Genomic DNA, 24,238 nt, shown 5'->3' with positions numbered 1-24,238 from the left:
GTTTAGTCAAAGAGTTAAAAAAAAAACAGCACAAGGGACATTATTATCATTATTATTATTATTATTATTATATTATTATTATTATTAATCTTCAGTCCTCCATTCATAACTCAAATCTCTCCTCCATTCATAGAAATTGTACTATAGCTTCCATGAATGAAATGCAGTCTATAAACGGAGGACAGGTGGATGAATAAAAGACTGGCCAGCTCCATCCTTTGATCTTGTTTAATTCATAGAAGCTATAAGACAGCTTCTATGAATAAAGGGGTAAGGGGTGAAAAGGGTTAGCATAAGTGGCACTCTTGACAAGTGCATATGACAAGTCCCTTGGCTCATATTAACTCCAGCAGCACCGGAAGATTTTTAGGGCGGCGGTAGGGAGGGATCAGAGGACTAAAACCTCAACCAGCAGCACAAGGGATACTTCTCATTGATTGTTGTAAGTAATGCCCCTTGTGCTGATTTAAAAATTTTTTTTTTTTTACTAAACTTAGGCTTTAAATAAAATTCACAGCTATAAAGTGATTAAAATTTATATTTGATAAGAATGTAGAACAAATCATAATTCATGTGTTAAACAAACCCAGATAGGTTATTTGTCAGATGTAATAGTGCCTATTCTGTACATACAAAAACAATCTCTAATGCAGATGTTGTAATAATTTTCAGATACAATCCTTATTGAAATCTTGCTCATGTAAAATATTCACACACTTTCTAGTCTTGATATTTTTACGGTCAATTTAATATTATGATCTAGTCTCTAGAGAGACCATAGTTCAAAAAGGCCCTGCATTGGTTTTTGCAAGTGCCTGTGTTGACTGGCCTTTGTTTGCTTAAGGTCAGGTTCTCACTGCCGCAACTTCACTAATTTTGCATGAAATCCCTGAATCCGACATCCCTGTGTGACTTCATCGTGGCTTGCATACGACTTCTTTAAGAGAAATCAATGCCAGTGGTATTGAAGTCGCACCAAAAGTAGTGCAGGAACCTTTTTCTACGTCGGAGCGACTTGAGCCACACAGATTAGAAAGGTTCAGTTGCAGTTAATGGGGCGCGACTTGTCATGCGACTTTGAACTCTCAAATTGCATGACGAGTCACGGCAGTGTGAACCAGGGCTTAAACAGGTCTTGTATCCCCATACAAATGTATAGGAATGCAAATTCTGCTTAACCACTTAAGGACCGGAAGGATTTGGCCCCTTAATGACCAGGCCATTTTTTGCGTAACACACTGCGTCGCTTTAACTGACAATTGCGCAGTCGTGCAATGCTGTACCCAAACAAAATTGATGTCCTTTTTTCCCCACAAGTAGAGCTTTCTTTTGGTGGTATTTGATCACCTCTGTGGTTTTTATTGTTTGCGCTATAAACAAAAAAAGACTGACAATTTCGAAAAAAAACAAAACAATATTTTTTACTTTTTGCTATAATACGTTTACAAAAACATTTTTTAAAAAACAAGTTTTATCATCAGTTTAGGCCAAAATGTATAATTCTACATATTTTTGGTAAAAAATCGCAATAAGCGTATATTGATTGGTTTGCATGATAACAAAAGTTATCGCGTCTACAAAATAGGGGATAGATTTATGGCATTTTTATTATTCTTTTTTTTTACTAGAAATGGTGGCGATCAGAGATTTTTAGCGGGACTGTGACATTGAGGAGGACAGATCGGACACTTTTGACACTTTTTTGGGACCAGTGACATTTATACAGCCATCAGAGCTAAAAAGAGCCACTGATTACTGTATAAATGTCACTGGCAGGGAAGGGGTTAACACTAGGGGATGATCAAGGGGTTAAATGTGTTACCTAGGGAGTGTTTCTAACTGTGGGGGGATAGGGCTGCCTAGAGGAGGAGACCGATCACTGTTCCTAATCTGTAGGAACAGCAGATCTGTTTTCCTCCACTGACAGAACGGAGATCTGTCTATTTACATTAAGGCCCCTTTCACACTGGGGTGGTGGGTGCGTCGGTGGTAAAGCACCGCTATTTTTAGAGGCGCTTTACCTTCAATTTCGCGGTGCTATTCGGCAGCTATTGGAGCACTTTACCCCCCGCTAGCGGCCGAGAAAGGGTTAAAATCAGCCAAGAAAGGGTTAAAACCACCGGCAAAGTGCTGCTGCAGCAGTGGTTTGCCGGCAGTATAGCCGCGCTACCCATTGATTTCAATGGGCAGGAGTGGTGGAGGAGCGGTATACACACCGCTCCTTTACCGCTCCAAAGATGCTGCTAGCGGGACTTTTTTAGCGTTCTGCCAGTGCTCTGCTCCAGTGTGAAAGCCCTCGGGCTTTCACATTGGAGAGACAGGAGCGGCTCTTTCAGGGCGCTTTGCAGGTGCTATTTTTAGCGCTGTAGCACCTGCAAAGCACCCCAGTGTGAGAGGGGTCTAATAGATCTCCGTTCTGTCTCTGTCAGGAGCGATCGCGGGTGGACGCCAGGCCCGCGTGCATAGGCACTGGCATTACACCCCCTTGTGGTCTTTTAGCGGCCGACGTAACATGAAGGTGATTCGCCCAGCGGAGCCAACCTGCTGCAGTACAACTACAAGTGCAGGTTAGAAGGAAGTCAAATGCAGGCCAAACGCACCTGTCATTGATGTCTGAATGATTTCAGAAGCATCTCAATTCGATGCCACTGACACAAGCCCAAACCTGGGGCCATTCCCTCTGAGTTTCGTGGTGGAACGCAAGGGCCCAGGCACAAGTGCAACCTTTGTGACCCTTGTAATTCCACCATTGGTGTCAGTAGTTTTTTTTCCTTTTTTTCCTTTTATTTTTTTATTAATTTTTTTACATTTTTTTTAGGAGCCCTGTTGGGGGTCTTTGGTGAGATATCAGGGGTCTAAACAAACCTCTGATGTTTCACCTTTAGACAAAGAAAGGAGATTGAGGACACAGCCTTTGCACTGAATGAATGAACAGGAATAGCTCTGTACAGTTTCTCACACAGGCCCCTTGCAGCATGGGACCGGGTCGCAATTGCGACCCCCTGTGACCCCTGTAGGTACGCCCCTGCCTAGGGCCTTAGATCCCTCCAAATTTATACCTGTATTACCAGAACAACCCTGGACTTCGCTGAGAGGAATGCTGTTTATAAATACAATTATTCATACTGTAGTTGTGTTCTGTGCTGTTTTACTAAAGTAGTGATCCCTACATGGAAATTACTGTGAACAGTTTGTGTTGTTTTTATATTCTTGAGTTTTGTATTTTGTAGTTTTGTGTTATTCTGAAGTGCATGCATACCTTTTGCCATTTGAACCTGTTTTGCACTAATAATTCTAACTTTGCGCCAGTTCAGTATAATGCAAGTTCCAGTTACTCAACGTCTGATCATTCTGATGATCCTGATACTCATCCAGTTACATAGCCACCCTGAAGACCTGGGACAAAATTTCTCATTACATCTATACCAAAATTAGAACCATTATAAGCTTTCCAAATCTGGTATGCATTAAAAAAAAACTAATTAGAACAATATTTATGTAATTTTTGTTGTTACACGATTAGTGTGAAAACTCCTGGGGACATTTACAGTACCTACAGTTGTTTTTGGAACATAGCATTTCTTACCCCAACATCTTTTTTTCAATCCCTGATTCTTGACACTGAATCATGTTTAGCCTGGACCAATGACCAGATATCAACTCACACCAATGGTTTACTTTAAGGTGTATGCCCAGCAAAAAATGTTTTTTTTTTGTTTTGGATAGAGTGAGGATGGATAAGTAGGGGTTTTACTGCTATACTGTACATGGCTCAGTCAGAAAGATTTCCCCCTATACTTTGTCACAATGACAATGCTTTCACAAGATAGGAAATAACAGAAAAACGGTGACAGGAACACAGCAAAAAAACAAAAAACTGACAAAAGGTTCTAGGCTTCCCCTACTCTACTACTGTTGCTGTTGGAAAAATACTGTAAGTTCCTGTCTGGTGAAGCCATAGAGGGTTATTTACTAAAGGCAAATCCACTTTGCGCTATAAGTGCACTGCAAGTGCACTTGAAAGTGCACTGAAAGTTCACTTGGAAGTGCAGTCACTGTAGATCCAAGGGGGACATGCAAGGAAAATAAAAAACAGCATTTTAGCTTGCACATGATTGGATGATAAAATCAGCAGAGCTTCCCCTCATTTCAGATCTTCCACTTAGATCTACAGTGACTGCACTTCCAAGTGCACTTGTAGTGCAAAGTGGATTTGCCTTTAGTAAATAACCCCCATTGTCAACAGGTGAGGAAGTAAGGTGGAATCTTTCTAATGAACAATAACAGGAAAAATGGGGGTTCTAACCCTTCCTCCCGCTATCCAAATCTAAAAAAAAGTTTTGGCAGGACACACACTTTAATACACTTTTAACCCAAAGGATACTGCCACAAAAATACAATTCCTGAAATACAAAAACAAGTATATACTGAGAATATATACTGATGCAGAATTGAAAATAGAAATGCCTTGTTCAGACTTTTTCTACAAGCAAAGTCCCCAGTATTAATAAAGTGACAGTAAACGATATTTTCTTATATTTCAGAAATCATCTGTACACATCCACTACCTAAAAGGCCTGTAATAAATTTCTCATGAAATTGTTACTCTGTCTCCTTGTAACATCATCCATGGGTTTTAAAACCTCTTCTTTTCTTCTTTACTTCTATTTGTTTGAAATGAGCAGTTCAAAAACAGCATCTGCCAGCAATGAAAAAGGTTAATTGTATCCAGTCACTAGGGATATTCTAGCAATAAAATGTTCATTGCTAAAAGATCCCTGGTAACTGAACATGATTAACCTTTTCATGGCTGGCAAATGAGATCCCAGTTGGAAGTGAAGTGTATGATTAACCATTTCATTCCTAGTAGATACCTAGTGGAAGTGCATGGTATTTCCACCAGGGATCTACTAACATTAAAATGGTTAATCATCTCTTGCTGGGTGCCCAGGGTCCCAGGTCCTGTGATCTGTGGCAGCTGGCATCTCCTTGACTTGGAGGAGTGTGGGGGTGAGAGGATAAGTGCTGGGGGGGCACTTTTGGAGCAGAGAGGACTTGTGCTAGGGTGGGTGTTGCTAGAAAGGGGGGGGGGGTGCAGTTCCACCCTCACCTTCTAGCACAAGTCCTATCAACTCCAAAAGCACTTATCCTCTTACCCCCACACTCCCCAAAAACACTCCTCCAAGTATACATCTGTTAACTTGCCCCCCCACCTCCCCTTCCTGGTCATTGTGTCCACCTTCCCTGTAGTCTCCATACATATTGTATTACTACAGACCTTAGATCAGCACAGTGCATGGAGAGCAGTGTCCCTCTGCCCTGGCTCCTCCTCCTCTCTGTGTATAGGAAAACATTGGAGTCAGGGAGGAGATATAGTGTGTGATGGGCAGCCAGCGGAGAGAGATGCAGGCTGTCATATAAAGAAAGCATTGCTATGTGTGGGACCCCAGGCAAGCTGCGGGGCATGTGTCACTAGCATGTCCATGCCAGGCAAATCAGTGGAGCCAAGTGCCGGAACTTGGGCTCCGCTTTGGGACACAGCCTTGATTCGCTGGGACACCGGGATTTACATAAAACTTTGGGAGTGTCCTAGCAAATCCCTGACAGTTAGGAGGTATGCCCTTCCTGCTGTCTTGGGCGCCCCCCCCCACGGTTGCGGAACACCAGGGCCCAGGTTGCAACCCTGGTAGTTCCGCCACTGCCCTTAGTCTATCTTGAGAGTGAGAAAGAGAGGGTGAGTGTTAGATGCAACTGTTAAATAAGTTGCTTATAGTTTATATTGCTTTGCCAAATTATTGCTTCATATAGGAATTAAGACACAGAGTCCGAAATCCGGGTATCAGTTCTTGAGCATTATGGACTGCTGCTCTTTAATCTTTCCAAGGCCTTTTATACAAACAATAGCATTAGCACAACCCCCCCACACAGGGCAAGGGTAAACAACAACAGGAGTCACCTGGGTTACGAACACAAGCTTCAACACCATGGCAATATAGTTACAAGACAACAAAAGCAGCTTCAATTGGGTTCAACAGCCAAAAAGTTAAAAACAGATTTACATGTAGGCATCATATTAAGTGAGAACTCTAAATTAAATCCCTGACCTTATCAATTTCCCCCTTTGACATCATCCTCTCCTTCCCCCTGGGTCCTCCTTCTAGTCAGTTTTTCCCCAGAGTCCTTTCCCTGACCGCGAGTTGTCAGAGGGGTAGAACCCATCTCCCTAGGTATTACCAACATCTTAAAATTCAAGAAGAGGAGTTTTATAGGAGTAGGGTGATGTCAATACACATTTATCGGTATACCCTGTCTATTCTCCTAATTTTCCTATTTATTTTCCTGTATACACATATATTCGTGATTGTAAGTGATATTAATATTAGAATAATAATTACCATTGGACTTAACAACCAGTGAAAGGTATTGGTTGCTGTAGAAGACATTCCACTAAATATATCCCACCAATGTGGTGCAGTATCCTGTTGTATCTGTGAGGAAAGATGTACTAGTCTACCTTTTGTCAATAATAATTTGCTACTTTAGGATCATCTATAGCCCATTCGAAAGTTGTTGTTTCCTCTACTTCAAGTACATTAATACCAGGAGTCCATGCATATATTTGTAAAACAACAATTTTCAACAGAAAATATGTAAGTAGATATTTCATCATGTTGTTTTCTCGGGTTGTTTCTTGCAGTGTGATGCGTGTATCCAGGTAGGTTTTCCTTCCAGCTTTACTGAAGTGGCTGTGGTCAGAAGCACTTGATAAGGACCTTCAAACCTTGGCTCCAATGTCTTTCTGGTGTGTTTCTTTACATATACATAATCCCCTGGTAGCAGAGTATGTGTACCTGCTATTGAATTAGGGTCTGGAAGAGAAGAATACCCACTTTTGTGGATCTTAGTTAGACGTTGTTGTAATTGTATCACATATGCAGTCAAACTGTCACATTGCAATTGCATACTCTGTGGAAAGTATAGACCTAATCTAGGCGCATTACCAAAAAGTATCTCATATGGGGACAATCCTGTTTTTCCTGTTGGAGTGTACCTTATAGAGAACAAAGCCAAAGGCAGGCATTCTGGCCAAGGCTTGTTTAACTCTTGCATGGCTTTTTGTATTTTTAACTTTATTGTCCCATTTACTCTCTCCACTGATCCTGAACTCTGTGGGTGGTAAGGGGTGTGAAAACTTTGTTGAACCCCTAACATGGTCATCACATTCTGCATGATTTCTCCTGTAAAGTGTGTCCCCCTATCTGATTCTATGGTTTCAGGAAGACCAAACCTAGGTATTAACTCAGTGATCAGTTTCTTAGCTGTGGCTTTAGCTGTAGCCGATTTTACTGGATAACTTTCGGGCCAACCTGAGAATAAATCGATACACACGAGGACAAATTCAAAAGGGCCACTCTTAGGCATTTGTATGTAATCAATCTGCAGTCTCTGGAAGGGGTATTGGGCCCGGACCTGGTGTTTTCGTGGGGTTTTTACTCTCTGTCCTGGGTTATTCAGGAGACAGATTTGGCAGGCTGCACAGTAATTTCTTGCAGTGCTACTGAATCCGGGGGCGAGCCATCCTTGGTTCACAATCCTATACATGGAATTGGAACTGACATGTGTGGGTAGGTGAACTGCCACTGCCATTGCTGGGTACAGAGAGGCAGGCAGGCATATTTTGCCCCCTTCCCTCCATACATTGTCAAGGTCTGGTGCTGCTCCCATTCTGACCCACTTATCTTTCTCGCTCTCCCCTGCTTGCTCCTGTAATTTACTCAGCTGCTGCCATGTTGGTTCTGGGATACTCACCTCTACCGCTGCTAAGGTCTCAGGGCTTCCTTCCCCTAGAGCTGCCTGTTTTGCAGTCAAATCTGCAAATGCATTTCCTTTTGCCTCAATTGTTTTTGCGCTCGTGTGTGCCGCTACCTTCATAATGGCCACTCGTTTAACCTTTTGAAGATTGTTCAGGACTCTCTTAATCCCTTCTCCATGTTTTACAGGTGTACCTGCTGCTGTCAGATAACCTCTAGCCCTCCATATGTGGCCATAATCATGCGCTACGCCATAAGCGTAGGCAGAGTCAGTGTAAATATTCCCTTCTCGTTCTTTTAAGTATTCTAGGGCTTGTTCTAAAGCTTTTAATTCTGCTTCCTGTGCTGACATGTGGGCTGGTAAGGCCTGTGCTTCAATTACCTGCGTATCAGTCACTACAGCATACCCTGTGTGATATTTACCCTTGTCATCAGCAAACCATAACCATCTATATACAAGGTGTGCTCAGCATTTAAAATCGGTGTATCTGTAACATGTGGGAATCCCATTGTCTCCTGTTCCATGAGCTGAAAACAATCGTGCTGATCTACTTCCTTAAACAAAAGAGTGTTTAGGTACCTCATTTCCTTTCTCACTAGTACTATTAGTACTATCATTCCCCCTTGCCAAATCTGGTGACTGAAGAGGCAAAAAGGTGGCCAAATTTAAGGTTGTACAGCGCTGAAAAGTAACATTTGGAGGTAAGAGTAAAGTACACTGTAATCTTAATTGCCTAGCCATTGAAATGTGTTTGGGCTGTACCTGAGACAAGATTGCATGTATGCATAGGTGTGCGCAGCCTATTGCATTAGGGTGTGCACCCTATAGCTCAAACACACATGCATGTGTCTGTATCTACATATATATGACCCTGGCAAATTGAGCTCTCTGCCGGTACAGTGAAAGAGAAGAGCATAGACACTTCTCTTATGGCAGAGCCAGTAAGAGGTAGATCTTTCACATGTTCCTGCTAATACACAGAGCGATAATACTAATGCGCATGGGGTGATTAGGGTGTGCCTGGGCACACCCGGCACACCCTGTGCGCACGCCTATGCATGTATGTCATGTGTGGTATGCACTACGACTGGATTGTCTAGAACAATCTCTGATGACTTATCTATGATAATTGACACTGCAGCTACCGCCCGTACACAAGACGGTGAACCTCTAGATACTGGATCTAATGCTGCTGAAAAGTAAGCGACTGGTCTTTGTTTTACATGTGCCTGTGTCAGAACACCTGTGGCGTGTCCAGTGATCTCAGCAATGTACAGATTAAATATCTTGGTGTAATCTGGTATACCAATAGCCAGGGCAGAAATCAACAACTTTTTCAAAGTGATAAACGACTCATAAGCTATTTCTGTAAGCATATACGGTACAATTTTCAAACAATCGTATAATGGCTGCATCAAAGCGCTAGCATGTGGTATCCACTGTCTACAATATGACACAATACCTAAAAACATACGCAATTGTTTGAAATTCCGTGGGGGTAACATTCCCTTTATCACTTGAACCCTCTCCTCAGTGAGATGTCTCGTACCCTGTGATATACAATGTCCCAAAAAGATAACTTTTTCCTGACACACTTGTAACTTTTTCTTATTAACCTTGCAACCTTTTTCTGCCAAAAATCGCAACAAACCAAGGGTGGTGGCCAAACAAGTTTCTTTGTCAGGGCAGCATAACAATAAATCATCCACATATTGTAACAATACACAGGAATCTGGTGGTACCCATTCTCCCAACACCGTTTGCAATGCTTGCGAATACAAGGTAGGTGAATGCGCCATACCCTGAGGTAGGCGTGTCCAGGTTAGTTGCCGATTTTTTATTGAAAATGCGAACCAAAGTTGGCATTCTTCAGCAAGCGGGACGGAAAAGAAAGCATTCGCTAAATCTATAACCGTAAAGTACATACTGGTTGATGGTATTTGTGACAGTAATGTATGTGGATTGGGTACTAAAGGTGTCATCGGGGCTAGTATTTTGTTGACCGCTCTAAGGTCTTGGACCATTCTATACTTAACCGGACTACCGGCTACTGATTTCTTTTTAACCGGGTACAAGGGAGTGTTTGCCGGTGATTTTACCTCTTTTAGAACTCCACTTTTTAAGAAGGATTGGACCTGCATTTCTATGGCCGTCTCTTGGGGTGCACTAAGTGGATACTGCTTTTGTTGGGGAAGCACTGCTCCTGGAATCAGCTGTAGGGTAACCGGAGGTATGGGCAAAAGTCCAACATCAGCTGGATGTTTTTCCCATAGTTCTCCTGGAAGGGACGACAAAATCTGATCTAAGTCTGAAGGAGGTGTACCGGACAATTCCGATTCCTCCTCTAGGTATTGTATCAGGTTACACATCTCCATGTGTTCTTGATTATCCCCTATAGCTAAGGTGACAGTGCCATCTGGGTGATAGGTAATGTTAGCTCCTATTTTCTGCAAAATGTCAGCTCCTAACAAATTAGTGGGGGCTCCTCTGGATACCAGAAAGCGTGAAAGGAACATGTGGTTTCCTACTTTAACTTTCAGAGGTTTTGTAAGCGGGGCGTCGGCTAAAATGCCATCATATCCAGTTATTAGTAAAGTGTCAGGTGATTTTTGGCCAGGGAGTAGTTCAGAGTCAGAAAGTAACGAGCGTGAAGCTCCTGTATCGACTAAACAAGAGATTTTCTTATTACCAACCGTTATATTTGTCTTAAGCATTGTTGTTTTGGATTTTTCTAAAACCGGGGTGAGTCATGCTCGTGGACCATCTCCCTGCTGCCTGATATGACTATTTTTGTTGTCCCTGGGCTGATTCCTTCTCTGATTAACTGGAGAATCAACACCTTCCTCTCCTTCATCCCTTATTCTTTTCTTACAGTTGCGTCTGATGTGACCAATCTTGTTACAGTAGTGACAGGTAAGGGGTTTGCGAAAGGAACCTCTACCTTGCTCTTGGGGACCCCCGAGTGCGTTGATAGCATGAGATTTCCTCCCTTTGGTTTCTGCTAAGTCCGCCTCTATGCCTTGCGCTTTTTGTAACAACGTCCCTCTATCTCTAGTTGCCCTCCACTCTGGTGTGCAGGCTTTCAGTCTCTCACTTATCTGTGGAATTAATCCCTCCATAAATTGTCTATTGAAGGCTCGGATTGTGACTGGCAGGGCCAAGTCCAATCCCTCATCTGCCATCATACTTTCCATAGATAAGTAAAATTCCGATACAGTCTGTCCTGGCATTTGCTTCATGGGTGATATGGACCCCCTCTCCTGTTGTTTTGCCTGACAAAAAGCTTCTAATCTAGCAATAAAAGGAGCCCTTGAGTCTATGTATCTGACGTCTCCTGTCTCCAGTATTGCCATCCCCCTCAGCTCGGTCTGCAGGTCAGTCATAAACTGGTTAAACAGGGTCAGAGTCATTTTATGTCTGCATAAATCCTCCCCATCCTGCCAGGTCGCTTCATGTGTATTCATTAACTGTGTCACAAATCTACAAAAAGCAGCTGGCTTTGCTACCGGGTCTGGGGCGCTCTGTATTAATGCCATAAGGGTGTCTGCCGACCATGGTGCCCAAGTCCTTATTTGCATTCTACGAGTGACAGTAGGCGGGGCATTTGGATGGGCTGCTTGTCCAAATTCTGGATTGTTTACCTGAACAATGCGTGTATCAGTGCGTACGGGAGCTACAGTTTCTGGATGCGGTTTTTGTGCCCCACAATGCACACATTCTACTGCCCATCCTGGGTTTTGTGCTCCACAATCCTGACAAACCCATCCTCTCCCCTCAAGTACTGGATATATCTTGTGTGGTTTACGTTCTATGTCAGTATATGGGGGTGGGATGGCTGAGCTGGGAGCCTCGACATTTTTTGTTCTTCTATCTTTCATATCCCAACCATCACAATCTGGATTATACTTCCACCCCTCTTCTTTCGCTCTATTTGAGACCTTAATTAAGCATTGAACCTGACGCATCCATTGCTTCTCTAACACCTCTCCTTGTCTGTCCCTTTTTATTTCACTCCATACATCCGGGTCTAAGCCCGCTGCTCCTTTCACCTTAAATTTACGAAGGACATCTTTTAAGTCCTGTGCTTCGGTTTTCCCATAAATGTTCTTAATTATCTGTGGCACCGTATAGTGCGCCACAATTCCCTGACGGGGTTTTGTGTTCCTCTGGCCCATTCTAACAGTCCTGCCTAGGTAGCGTGTGGGACACTTAGTGTACAATATAATGCGGCTACAACATATACAAGAATTAATAATTACTTTATATGCTAGCCCAATAGCAAACCAGCTAAGTTACACTAGTTCCTCGTTGCCTTCCTCCTAGGGTGCTAGAATTCTAGAAACCTCTCCGGAATGAGATTTCTGAAACCGAATTACTTTATATGCTAGCCCAAAAATAAATAATTACTTTATATGCTAGCCCAATAACAAACCAGAATGCGGCTACAACATATACAAAAATGCGGCTACAACATATACAAGCATTCCTTTAAGTGGCCAGGTATCCGACTAGATCTCGGGACTTTGTTGAGACCTTATTCCCCCCTCGTATCTGGGAATCTCTCTCATACACTCTTATCCCTGCTTTATGGAGCAGACAGGGCTTATACTCTCAACCCGTCTATGGTTTATGAGTTAGATGTGAGGTTAAGCATAAGCGTCAGACCCCCAAGCTCACAAGCCCTCAGGTTCCCAATCGTGTGAGGTAAGGCGCATTCTGTTGCTTAGTTCGGCAATCCCCTTCTAACTCATACCATCCTTGACAAGGCTCATTCACTTTCTCAACAAGACAGACAAGACTAACACAGATAACAAAAACAAACAAATAATTCCAGCAATATAAACTAAAATATGCAGTAATTCTAGACTCACCACTACAGAGGCTGGTGTTTTAAAACCAGGAGAACCGTAACTGACAGAACGGATAGGCACAAATCAGGGGAGCACAGAATATAAGAAAAATAAAGCTTTTTCTTACCTGCGCAGGTTTTTTTTGATCTGTGATTCCCGGAATGCCTATTTCTTTTGTTCCGTCAGCGTAGCTCATCCACCTCTTGTAGTATCATCGGTGAGTTCCTCGTCCGGGCGCCAAAATGTTAGATGCAACTGTTAAATAAGTTGCTTATAGTTTATATTGCTTTGCCAAATTATTGCTTCATATAGGAATTAAGACACAGAGTCAGAAATCCGTGTATCAGTTCTTGAGCATAATGGACTGCTGCTCTTTAATCTTTCCAAGGCCTTTTATACAAACAATAGCATTAGCACAACCCCCCCACACAGGGCAAGGGTAAACAACAACAGGAGTCACCTGGGTTACGAACACAAGCTTCAACACCATGGCAATATAGTTACAAGACAACAAAAGCAGCTTCAATTGGGTTCAACAGCCAAAAAGTTAAAAACAGATTTACATGTAGGCATCATATTAAGTGAGAACTCTAAATTAAATCCCTGACCTTATCAGTGAGTATACCCTTTCTTACAGTGGGACCTTGTAGAGTGAATGTAGCCACCCACAAAGTTTGATCACCACAGTAAAAAAAAGAATTTGGAGATTTGGAGGGTACTTTTGGAGGTAAGAATACATATTAAAAGAATATATTTTTTAAATGCAGAATTTAGTGTCGCTTTAACACTCCTTCAAAATTAGCCAAAATGTCTCTTAAATTGCTGGCACATTCCTCAGCCGACCCCAAGACTATATACTCTGTGTGAGGCCTAGGATGGCAAAATATTTAATCTCCTAGAAATATGCTTGATACAGTGATTAGCAACAGCTGGATAAGCGATTAGCAACAGTTTTCGCTCTAAGACCCCTTTCACACTGGGGTGGTTTGCAGGCGCTATTGCGCTAAAAGTAGTGCCTACAAACCAACCTGAAAGTGACGCTGCTTTGTCTCCAGTGTGAAAGCCCCGAGGACACTGGAGCGGCAGGACAGGAAAAAAAGTCCTGCTAGCAGCATCTTTGGAGCGGGGAAGGAGCTCCTTCCCCACTCCTGCCCATTGAAATCAATGGGGCACCGCGGCTCTGCAGAGGCGCTTTGTGGTGGTTTTTAACCCTTTCTCGGCCGCTAGTGGGGGTAAAACCCCCCACTAGCGGGAGAATACCGCTGCTAAAACGACGGTAAAGCGCCACTAAAATATCGCCGCTTTACCGCCGACGCTCCTCCCGCCCCAGTGTGAAAGGGGCCCAATGCAGTGTCCTTGCATAGCAGGTACACATGGGAGAAGGAATGTGCTATAATCAGAATCCCCCCTGTGCCATCTCATAAGCTTTGTAGGGAACAGATGCCTTATGCCGGCAATACACGGTTCGAATTTCGAAAGAATTTTCTTTTGAAAATCGTATCTAAGAATTTTCCTACGTATTTCACACCAGTAGTGGGCTGCAGCAATGACCAATTTTCGTGCGGCAATCAAATTTGAGGAATCGGACATGTTGGAAATTTTTTGAAAAACGAACGATTTTCGAATCAATGATAGGAGGATCGTGCGAGAAATGTAATACGAAAAGAAAATTTACAGAGAGAAAAGAAGATTCACGAAAATTCTTTTCTGTAGCAACATGAGGTAAAATTGAAGCCTTGGTCAGCCGAATTTCGAAATACAATGGTGGCATCATCGGATCACAAAAAACAAACTGTCTGATTTTGAAAAGAAAATTTGTTCGAATTCGACCATGTATGGCCTGCTCTATGTATTCTGAAGATAGGAGCTGATGACTTTTTTCAAGATCACAGGAAAAACTGTATGTATGTCCATATGATGAATGTTTCAATGGTCAGATGATAAGCTTTGGAGCCAGGTAGGCTCAGACTGGATTATTATTGGATTATTGGTGGGTATCATGTAAACACCTTTTCTTTCCAGACAACAGGGAACTTGTAACTTTTGACAGACGACACCCTTGTATCATCACAAACTAAGTTTCTTCAGCATAGGATCATAAGGGTTGACCTTTTAGCTGTTACACAGCTAGCACTCATTCAGATGGTAAATTGGCATAACATCTTTCATAGGTAAAAGTGACACTATACTCAATTCACAAAGCTTTAACAAAGGGATAAGGCTCTCTAATTTAGCCATGTTATTAACATTCAAATCTCATTGGCCTAAAAATACCTTTCACTTCTCAGAAAATAAATATACTTATCCTGGGATGTTAGCTTTGTGAATTGTGTCTAATGGGAAAACACTGAACAACAATGTGTAGTATAATGGTTTATTGGTTAGCATTGCTGTTTGCGCTATTAGAATCATTGGATCAGTTCCTTTTGTAGGCAATATGTTCTACAGTTGTTATGTTGTTCCTTTGTTTGTATGACTCTACTCTGTCAAATGTATCTTTTTTTTTTAAGTTTTGAATAGAGTGTGGGGAATAAATTTCATTTCAGGTTTTTCATTTTGAATTTTTCCTCATCTACTGTGACTGGGGCAGTAGATGAGGAAAAATCCAAAATTTTGAATTACCAGAACAGGATTATAGGAGAAATCTGTTTGTTTGGTTGGAAAATTTCTAAGAGGAGACTGAAAAAGTTTTGACTTTAGATGCTTTTAAAAAAAATTATACGGTAGATGGTAGGTTTTTTGGTTCTAATTAGTCTGTAAAAGCTGTCACATACAATACGTGACTGGTAAACTGCATGTGTTTAGGTATGCATAAATTAGCTGCTCTATTCTTGGGAGTATAAAAAAACAACAGTCCCTCCTTGGTCTGCTCGGATGGGTATTGCCCTGGCAACACACCCTCTGTGCAGAAAAAATTCTTGTGTTTACAGAAACTTTTTTCCTAATACACAAGATTCTTTTGTCCAGAAGAGATCCTCTGAGATCCCAGTGTAAGTACCCTGCACTGTTCAAAAAGTTAAAACCGTATGACAAAAGCATCCTGCACGGGTGGTATCTCCAACACGGTTGTGCTCAAAAGTTTGCATACTATGGCAGAAATTGTGAAATTTTGGCATTAATATTGAAAATATAACTGATCATGCCAAAAAACTGTGTTTTATTTAAGGCTAGCAATCACATAAAGCCATTTATTATCACATAGTTTTTTGGATCCTTTTTAAATCATAATGATGACAGAAATCACCTAAATGGCCCCGATAAAAAGTTTACATACCCTGCAATGTTTGGCCTTGGTACAGACACAGAAGGTGTCACACCCAGGTTAAAATGACAATTAAAGGTTAATTTCCCACCTCTGTGGCTTTTTAAATAGTGTATAAATAGTCAGTGAGTTTGTTAGCTCTCACGTGGATGCACTAAGCAGGCTAGACACTGAGCCATGAGGAGGTAGAAAAGAACAGCCAAAAGACCTGCGTAACAAGGTAATAAAAATTTACAAAGATGGAAAAGGATATAAAAAGATATCCAAAGCCTCATGCCAGTCAGTACTGTTCAATCACTTAATACGAAGTGGAAAATTTGGGGATCTCTTGACACCAAGCCAAGGTAGATCAAGAAATATTTCAGGCACAACTGCCACAGGAACTGTTCGGGATACAAGCAAAAACCCACAGGTAACCTCGGGAGAAACACAGGCTGCTCTGGAAAAAGATGGTGTAGTTGTTTTTAAGGAGCACAATACCATGATACTTAAACAAAAAAGAGCTGCATGGTCAAGTTGCCACAAAGAAGCCTTTACTGTACAAGTTCCACAAAAAAGCCTGGTTACAATATGCCCAACAACACCTTCACATGCCTCATTGGCTTTTTTGTGGCATTGGTGCAGTAAAGGCTTCCTTCTGGCAGCTCAACCATGCAGCTCATTTTTATAGAGCAGCTTGTTTTTCTCCTGTGGGTTTTTCTTTGTATCTTTCTTTCTTTTTCTTTGTATCCTGAGCAATTCTTCCACCAGTTGTGGCTGCAATCTTTCTTGGTCTCAAAAGAGCCCCTAATTTTCCACTTCTTAATAAGTGATTAAACAGTACTGACTGGCAAATTCAAGGCTTTGGATATCTTTTTATATCCTTTTCCATCTTTGTAAAGTTTCATTACCTTGTTACGCAGGTCTTCTGACTATTCTTTTCTACCTCCTACCTCCCTTTCTACCTCCTCATGGCTCCATGTCTAGCCTGCTTAGTGCATGGGAGAGCTAACAAACTCATTGACTATTTATACACAGACACTAATTGTGATTTAAAAAGCCACAAATGTGGGAAATTAGCCTTTAATTGCCATTAACCTTCTGTGTCTGTACCAAGGCCAAACATTCCAGGGTATGTAAACTTTTTATCAGGGCCATTTGGGTGATTTCTGTTATCATTATGATTTAAAAAGGATCCAAAAAACTGTGATAATAGATGGCTTTATGTGATTGCAATCCTTAAATAATACAGTTTTTTGGCATGATCAGTCATATTTTCAATATTAATGCCAAAATTTCACAATTTCTGCCAGGGTATGCAAACTTTTGAGCATGACTGTAAATCACATTTTTCATGTTTTTTCACCTTAATCTTTCAAAATGTTATATTTGTAAATGAAAAAGATACATTTTTTTCCACAGTGGCAAAACACAAAGAATCAAAATCAAATCATATTTGCTTGATTTTATTTTACTTATAACATTTTATAATTTTGTCAGGTTTCAGTAATGTAAAATAATTTAGTTGAATTAAGCAGGTTGCATCACCATTCTGTACATTTCATACATTTAGAAATACAGACTGTAAAATCCCCCACATCACACAGTATTACTATCGCAGCAGGTGGATATCCTTGAAAGATGAACATATCAAAGCCAGCCTTACAATGTGGTAACCAAACATAGGAGGTACTACAGCAAAGGAACACGTTAGGACGTGTGTAAGAGTAGGAGTGTGTAGGTGTAGGAGTCTTTGGTTACTGTTGATCTCAGAGTTTGTACGCAATAAAAGTGTTGAATAAATGTAGGATATATATATTCCTGAGCAGATATACATATTCCTGGCAGGAAGCGCATATATCCAACTACAGTGATGGGCAGTATTCAGAATAGAAATGGGATATTGGCAATGCTTTAGCTACTCAAACATTCCTTCACTAATAGGAATTAAAGGTTAAGCCTCTAAAAACACAGGTAATATATATTATTTATAAAGCTGATGATTTTATTGACTTATTTAACAGTATAAAAACTGTCAAGAATGTTAAATTATTATTAATGCTTTTGATGTCCTACAATGGCGAAATGGTATATAAACAACAGATGTCTAATTTTGACATTTACTTTCCTAAACTTGAAGACCACAATGAGGCTAGGTGGGCATATATTGATTTTCAATCTTGCCAGCAGGTTATTCCTCATATAAAGTAACATCCAAAATATACTTTCCGTTATTGTATGTTACAAATAGCTTTGCATTTGAAAAGCTTGCCTAGTACATAAGACAGAGTTTTGTAAAATATAAAAAACTGTACTGTAGTAAAATATTTAAACCAAGCTACTATACATATCGTCCGAAGTGGAACTTAACCCCAAAAATAAACTTGTAAATCTCGATCAAAGGAATGCATATGAGTTCATGTGTGAGAATCATGAGAACTATGTGTTTCAGTGTGAGCGGTAATCCTTTTTAGAGAGTAGTCGCTACATAGCTTGTGCCCATTGGAAGATTTTCCCTTACCTCCCGTTCAGGCCACAGCTGAAAAATGTTGGTTTGTGTCTTGGTGACATAGGTGTATCTAAAATTAATTTTTTTTTTTAGTTTTGGATAGAGTGATGAGAGGTTGGAACCACTTTTTTAATGCTAATTGGGCTTTATATTTTCACCAGGCGAGAAAATGAGTGGAAAAACCAACATTTTGCATTGTCCTTAGAGTAAGAAGAGAGGAGAATTTTTTTGGTGGGGACACTTGATCAAATAGTAACTAAAAAGGATTCCCTTACAGGACATAAACAAAAATTTCCCCTGAGAAACAGATGGCATACTGTAGCTGCTGACTTTTAATATTAGGACACTTATCTGTCCTGGAGTCCAGCAATGTCGGCACCGCAGCCGATGTTTACATCGGCTGGTCAGGTGCTGCCGCCGTCATTGTAGGTAAGGGAACCCGGCAGTGTAGTCTTTAGGCATCACGGCCGGGTCCTTACTGCGCATGCGCAAAGCCTGGCAGAAGGGGAGGGAGGAGGAGGGGGGCCAAGCTGCTGACGTAATTCGCTGCGGCCCGGTCTCCTGGAAGTGGGGACAGGGTACCTGTAAAAAACAGGTACCCGCTCCCCCCGAAAGGTGCCAAGTGTGGCACCGGAGGGGGGGGGGGAATCAGATAAGAGGAAGTTTCACTTTCGGGTGGAACTCCGCTTTTAAGATATACCCTATTCTGCCCTAACAGAAACACATTGCTGCCATATTGTGGTACTTCTGGATGTGTACTGTAATTTAATTTAAAATTCTCAATTTTGAGGCTTAGTTCCACCTGAAATAGTGTTGCTACATTTGCAAGCTGTCTATGTTACTGGCACTGAATGGCTGTCTACAAGTGATGACCTTCCAAGGATTTAATTTTGCCACTTGTTAGTTTTTGTGCCAGCTGATCGACTGTAAGGTCATCTTGGCTATGAAGCTCCCACTGTTTGTTCACTCCTAAACACAGAGAAAAAAATTTTGTTACCAATGTAAAATAGTACTTCCATAAATATTTAACAATATTAGATTATATGATTAATTTATATCATAGAAAAATTGACTTCCTTCGTGCTAGAATGTGGTTCTTACCCTTTACTCTTTTATCTTTCTCTTATTGAATTACTTACAAGTCTTACTGCTCCTAGGAAACGATTATTCTTAACAATGGTAAATTAATAGAACATATTGCTTTCTGAGAAGTATTTTTTATATATTATTGACTGTTATTCGAATTTATCTGTGTTAGTATATCATTGCTTAAACAGCATACGCAAATGTCCTGTCAAAGACTAAAGAATTCCTGCACTCAAGATGGGCCTCACTCCCTGGAATGTCCCTTTGCGTGCCTCACAATGGTCTCATAAGATATGGCAAGACTTGGCTATAGGTACATTATAATTTTCTGATTGGTTAGCTTTATAATCCGTTGATTGGTCAATTTATGTGTATTGTCATTGGTCAATTTTAGCCAAATATATGTCCATCTAATGCTGTGCTAAAAAAAAAACAAAAAACAGCAGGATCATAACAGGCTAAGCTTTGTGAATGACATAAGCAAGGAGAGGGGCGTTGACCCAGCACTAGCACTGGTCTGTCTGTTAACCTGCTGGTTTAGGTGATTGGCTGAAAGTACAGCAGGAATTGTGCTGTCCAGGGAAGAAAAAGAGGAGGCATTTTCGTGAGTCTGTAAAAGGAGGATTTTACCTAATTGCACCAAAGAAGGACTACAAAGGACCTCAAAGGTATGATTGTGTCTGGAGTTACAATTTAGGTATATTATATTGTGCATGGTAGTGGGGAAAATTGCAGACAGTACATCCAAGATACATGAGGTTTCTTTCTTTTTTTTTTTAATTTGAAAACCCCCCCACTAAATTATATGGCACAAAACGTTTTGAGTACATTTAGGAGAAAAAAAACAGTGCAAGCTTAGGTTTTAACTGCAGATTTCCTATTAGCTCATTGATATAGTGTATATGTCTATATCTTACCTACTTGATATAGTGTATATGTCTAGTACTTGATACACTATATTACCAAAAGTATTGGTACACCTGCCTTTACACACACATTAATGGCATCCCAGTCTTAGTTCGGACGGTTCAATATTGAGTTGGCCCACCCTTTGCAGTTATAACAGCTTCAACTCTTCTGGGAAGGCTGTCCACAAGGTTTATGAGTGCGTCTATGAGAATGTTTGACCACTGAGGTAGCGATACTGCTCCAAGCGTGTTGGTGTCTCTAATAGCCGCCCTGCCCACTCACAACTTCAGGTGCAGGCTCTGCAATCATGTAGAAAATTGGAGAAAACAGCTGACCGGCTGCACTCCAAATAACACCTTTTATTTGTGGCAAAACAGTGTAGAAGATAAAAAATCTCTTATATCATGATGATGAAAGGTACAGACAGGCTAACGTGTTTCACATCAACATAGATGCTTAATCATAGCTCAATGTTTGACCATTCTTTCAGAAGCACATTTGTGAGGTCAGGCACTGATGTTGGTCAAGAAGGCCCAGGTCACAGTCTGATTTAATTCATCCCAAAGGTGTTCTATTGGGTTGAGGTCAGGACTCTGTGCAGGCCAGTCAAGTTCCTCCACCCCAAACTCACTCATCCATGTCTTTATGGACCTTTCTTTGTGCACTGGTCCAAATCATTTGGTGGAGGGGGAATTATGGTGTGGAGTTGTTTTTCAGGGGTTGGGCTTGGCTCCTTAGTTGCAGTGAAGGGAACTCTTAAGACGTCAGCATACCAAGACATTTTGGACAATTTCATGCTCCCAACCTTGTGGGAACAGTTTGGGGATGGCCCCTTCGTGTTCCAGCATGACTGCGTACCAGTGCACAAAGCAAGGTCCTTAAATGGCCTGCACAGAGTCCTGACCTCAACCTTCTCGTACACATCAGTGCTTGACCTCACAAATGCACTTCTGGAAGAATGGTCAAACATTCCCATAGACACACTCCTAAACTTTGTGGACAGCCTTCCCAGAAGAGTTGGCCAACTCAATATTGAACCCTATGGACTAAGACTGGGATACCATTAAAGTTCATGTGTGTGTAAAGGCAGGTGTCCCAATACATTTGCACATGATTAGATGATGGAAGTCAGCAGAGCTTTACCCCATTCATTAAGCTCTGAGGAAAATTTCCTTGCATGGTGCAAATGCACTTGCAAAGTGAACAGTCTGTTTAAGCCCTCTGTGTCACCGTCAGGAGTGGGGGGTTCCCCTCACTTGCTGTCCTGTCTGACATCAGTCACATAGACAGGAAAGTTGGACACTGACGCTTGTTCTGTCTAACAGAAGTCAGGAACAGGAAGTGGGTAGATTTTGCTTTACTTCCTGTTATGTCAGGATGAGCAGAGCAATAAAACAATGACAAAAGTTTTAACCCTTCCTCACTCTATCAAAAAAATGTTTTAATTTAAGTTGGGTTTTATGTATAATTATGACATCCAATGTAATCCGATTCCCCTTGTACCTGAGAATGCTTGTTTTAGGTAGGGTTTTGAGCTTGCAAATAATAGCTTCTCCTTAATAGGTGCATCTTCTGGAGCCCTGTAGATATATAAAATATATTACTAAATAATAAATCACCCATAACGTAAATGTCAGAAAATCTAAACATTGATGAAAAGCAATGTTCAAACAACATGTGTCACGTGGCATCAACATTTATGCTTTCCCATGCAGAGAAAAACCAGGCTCTTTTTCTTCTGTAACACCCTATTTCACGTTTTTTACTCTTCCCTACTTTAAAACTAAAAAAATTGCCTCGAGTTTGGCTTTCAGCATACTGTCTGTATAGGCACACAGCATCTCAGACCTGGTGATTACCATACAGTGTAGTCCCAACATTTAGTGCAGTAAAAATTCTTCACTACAAATCCAAACATGCCAAACTGCTATATTGAATTTACATTTTACAACTTTAAGAATCGTAAATAAGTTTATGATCACCCGAGTGATCAATTGAGATTAAAGATTGAGGCTCCATGCACACTGGCTTAAAAAACATTGCTTCTACAGGAGTTTTGTGTTCTGCCTGTAGAAGCAGCTCAATGTTATCCTATGTGTCCATACACATTAGGACGTTAAGAGGCATTTTTTGCCGCGTTTGCGTTTGGAAGCGTTTGAAAAAAAAAAAATATATATTTTTTAATGTAGCCAAAAATGAAAAAGGCTTGTAAACAAAACGCGGCTAAACGGGAGTTACCACGTTTAGTCGCGTTTAGAAGCGCTTGAAATGCCTCTAATCTCAGCGTCTGAACTCATTTTTTTCCTTTCCAAAAAAAACCTCTAAACTCAACTGCCTAGAAACAACTATAAACGACCCTGTGTACATGTACTGATAAGATAACATAGGGGAGAGTTCAAGAGCAATTGAAAAAAAATGCCCAACTGCTCCTAAACGTCCGTTTAGCAGCAGCAGCAGTGTACATGAGGCCTTATGCCACGTCGGAATGTCTGACAGAAAAAGTCCGACGGAAGCTTTTCATCATCTATTCCGTTCATGTGTAGGCCTCATCGGACTTTTTTTTGAGAATTCTGACAGACCTAGAAATGGAACATGTTCTAAATATTTCCAAGGGAACCAATTCCTATCGGGAAAACGCATGCTCTGAAGCAAGTTGTTGTGAATTCATGAAGAAATATATTTTATATTTACTGGCAGAAACATGAGAGATGCTTAGGCCTCAAAAAGTAGATGAACTGTGATGTTGCAATAATTGAACTGTTCCCCTCTTGGAACCATTTAATGCAAAATAGGTGAACTCACATACTTGACAAAGCTTAATCCATCAACCATCTCTTAAAGTTTTACAAGCCTATTTTGAGACAGAAACTCGATGGAACAATGGCTGTTCTCGTCACAAAACAAGGAGATATTTACATGGTATTAGTGAATAAACGAAAGCTATCCTTACAGCCATAGGAGACAAGGTTGTACAGACTATTCTCACATAGAAATAACCTCACCTGGCCTAAACCCATTGTGTTCAAGTGAGGGACTGTTTAAATAGCTAACACCTTGGCTAACAAAACCCATTGTGTGAATTTTTAGGAACTGTTTTAGACAAACAAGTCATCTCTAAACATCCAGTGGGAAAGATTTGAAGCTGGTGCAAGTCAAAAATATTTTAAAAGTATCTATAAGGTTATTATAAGACATGTAGGTCACAGAGACATATTATAGTTTTGGCATCTGCGGACCCAACAACTTTGGTATGAAGAAAATGTATATGAAAGTGTGATTTTATTAGTAGAAGTGTTTTAAGAAACTAATTAGTATTAGGAAAAACATATAATTATGATTATAACTATATAAGACTGTAGCCCATGCTTAGATAAACGAATATTCATTGGAGATACCAGAAGTTATACAGGTATCCAGATGGATAATCATTTTTATGTAGTATTGATTAATATATATAACAACATGGGTATTTCATAGATAGACCAGTTTTTATAGACATACATTTATAGAGATACATATATATAACCAAGTTATGTAGTGGTGACCAATCAAACTTATACTGAGTGTATTTTACATTAGACCGATTACCAGAATATTTAAAGGTATATACTATCCTTACCATTATACACATTATGAAAATAGAACGTATTAACTTAAAAGGATAAACTCAAAACACATGTGAGACACCTGGTGGTTGAAGGTGGTATTATTTGAACTCACTAAATTTACGAGAAAGGTAAATGATTAAGTTTGTAACCAATAGAAAGAAGCCACCTCCTTTTGGGCAGAGCCATTATAATTTATATGGTCTTATTATCTAAAATGGTATTT

General features: G+C 40.7%; 1 protein-coding gene across 1 annotated transcript in view; it reads right to left on the bottom strand.

The window, feature by feature from the left end:
• Positions 1 to 17,353: 17,353 nt before the first annotated feature.
• LOC141140591 (cofilin-2-like) overlaps positions 17,354 to 24,238 on the bottom strand; it is a 51,225-nt gene continuing 44,340 nt past the window's right edge. The window contains exons 3-4 of the mRNA XM_073627959.1: positions 21,911 to 21,987; positions 17,354 to 19,381 (exon numbers count right to left, since the gene is read on the bottom strand). Of these exons, the coding sequence (XP_073484060.1) occupies positions 19,272 to 19,381; positions 21,911 to 21,987 (187 nt within the window). The 3' untranslated portion in view covers positions 17,354 to 19,271. The remainder of the gene's footprint in view (positions 19,382 to 21,910; positions 21,988 to 24,238) is intronic.

Source organism: Aquarana catesbeiana, linkage group LG04 (genome assembly GCF_042186555.1).
Source record: "Aquarana catesbeiana isolate 2022-GZ linkage group LG04, ASM4218655v1, whole genome shotgun sequence".
Taxonomy (NCBI): Eukaryota; Metazoa; Chordata; class Amphibia; order Anura; family Ranidae; genus Aquarana; species Aquarana catesbeiana.
This window is presented reverse-complemented; position numbering and strand designations above follow the sequence as displayed.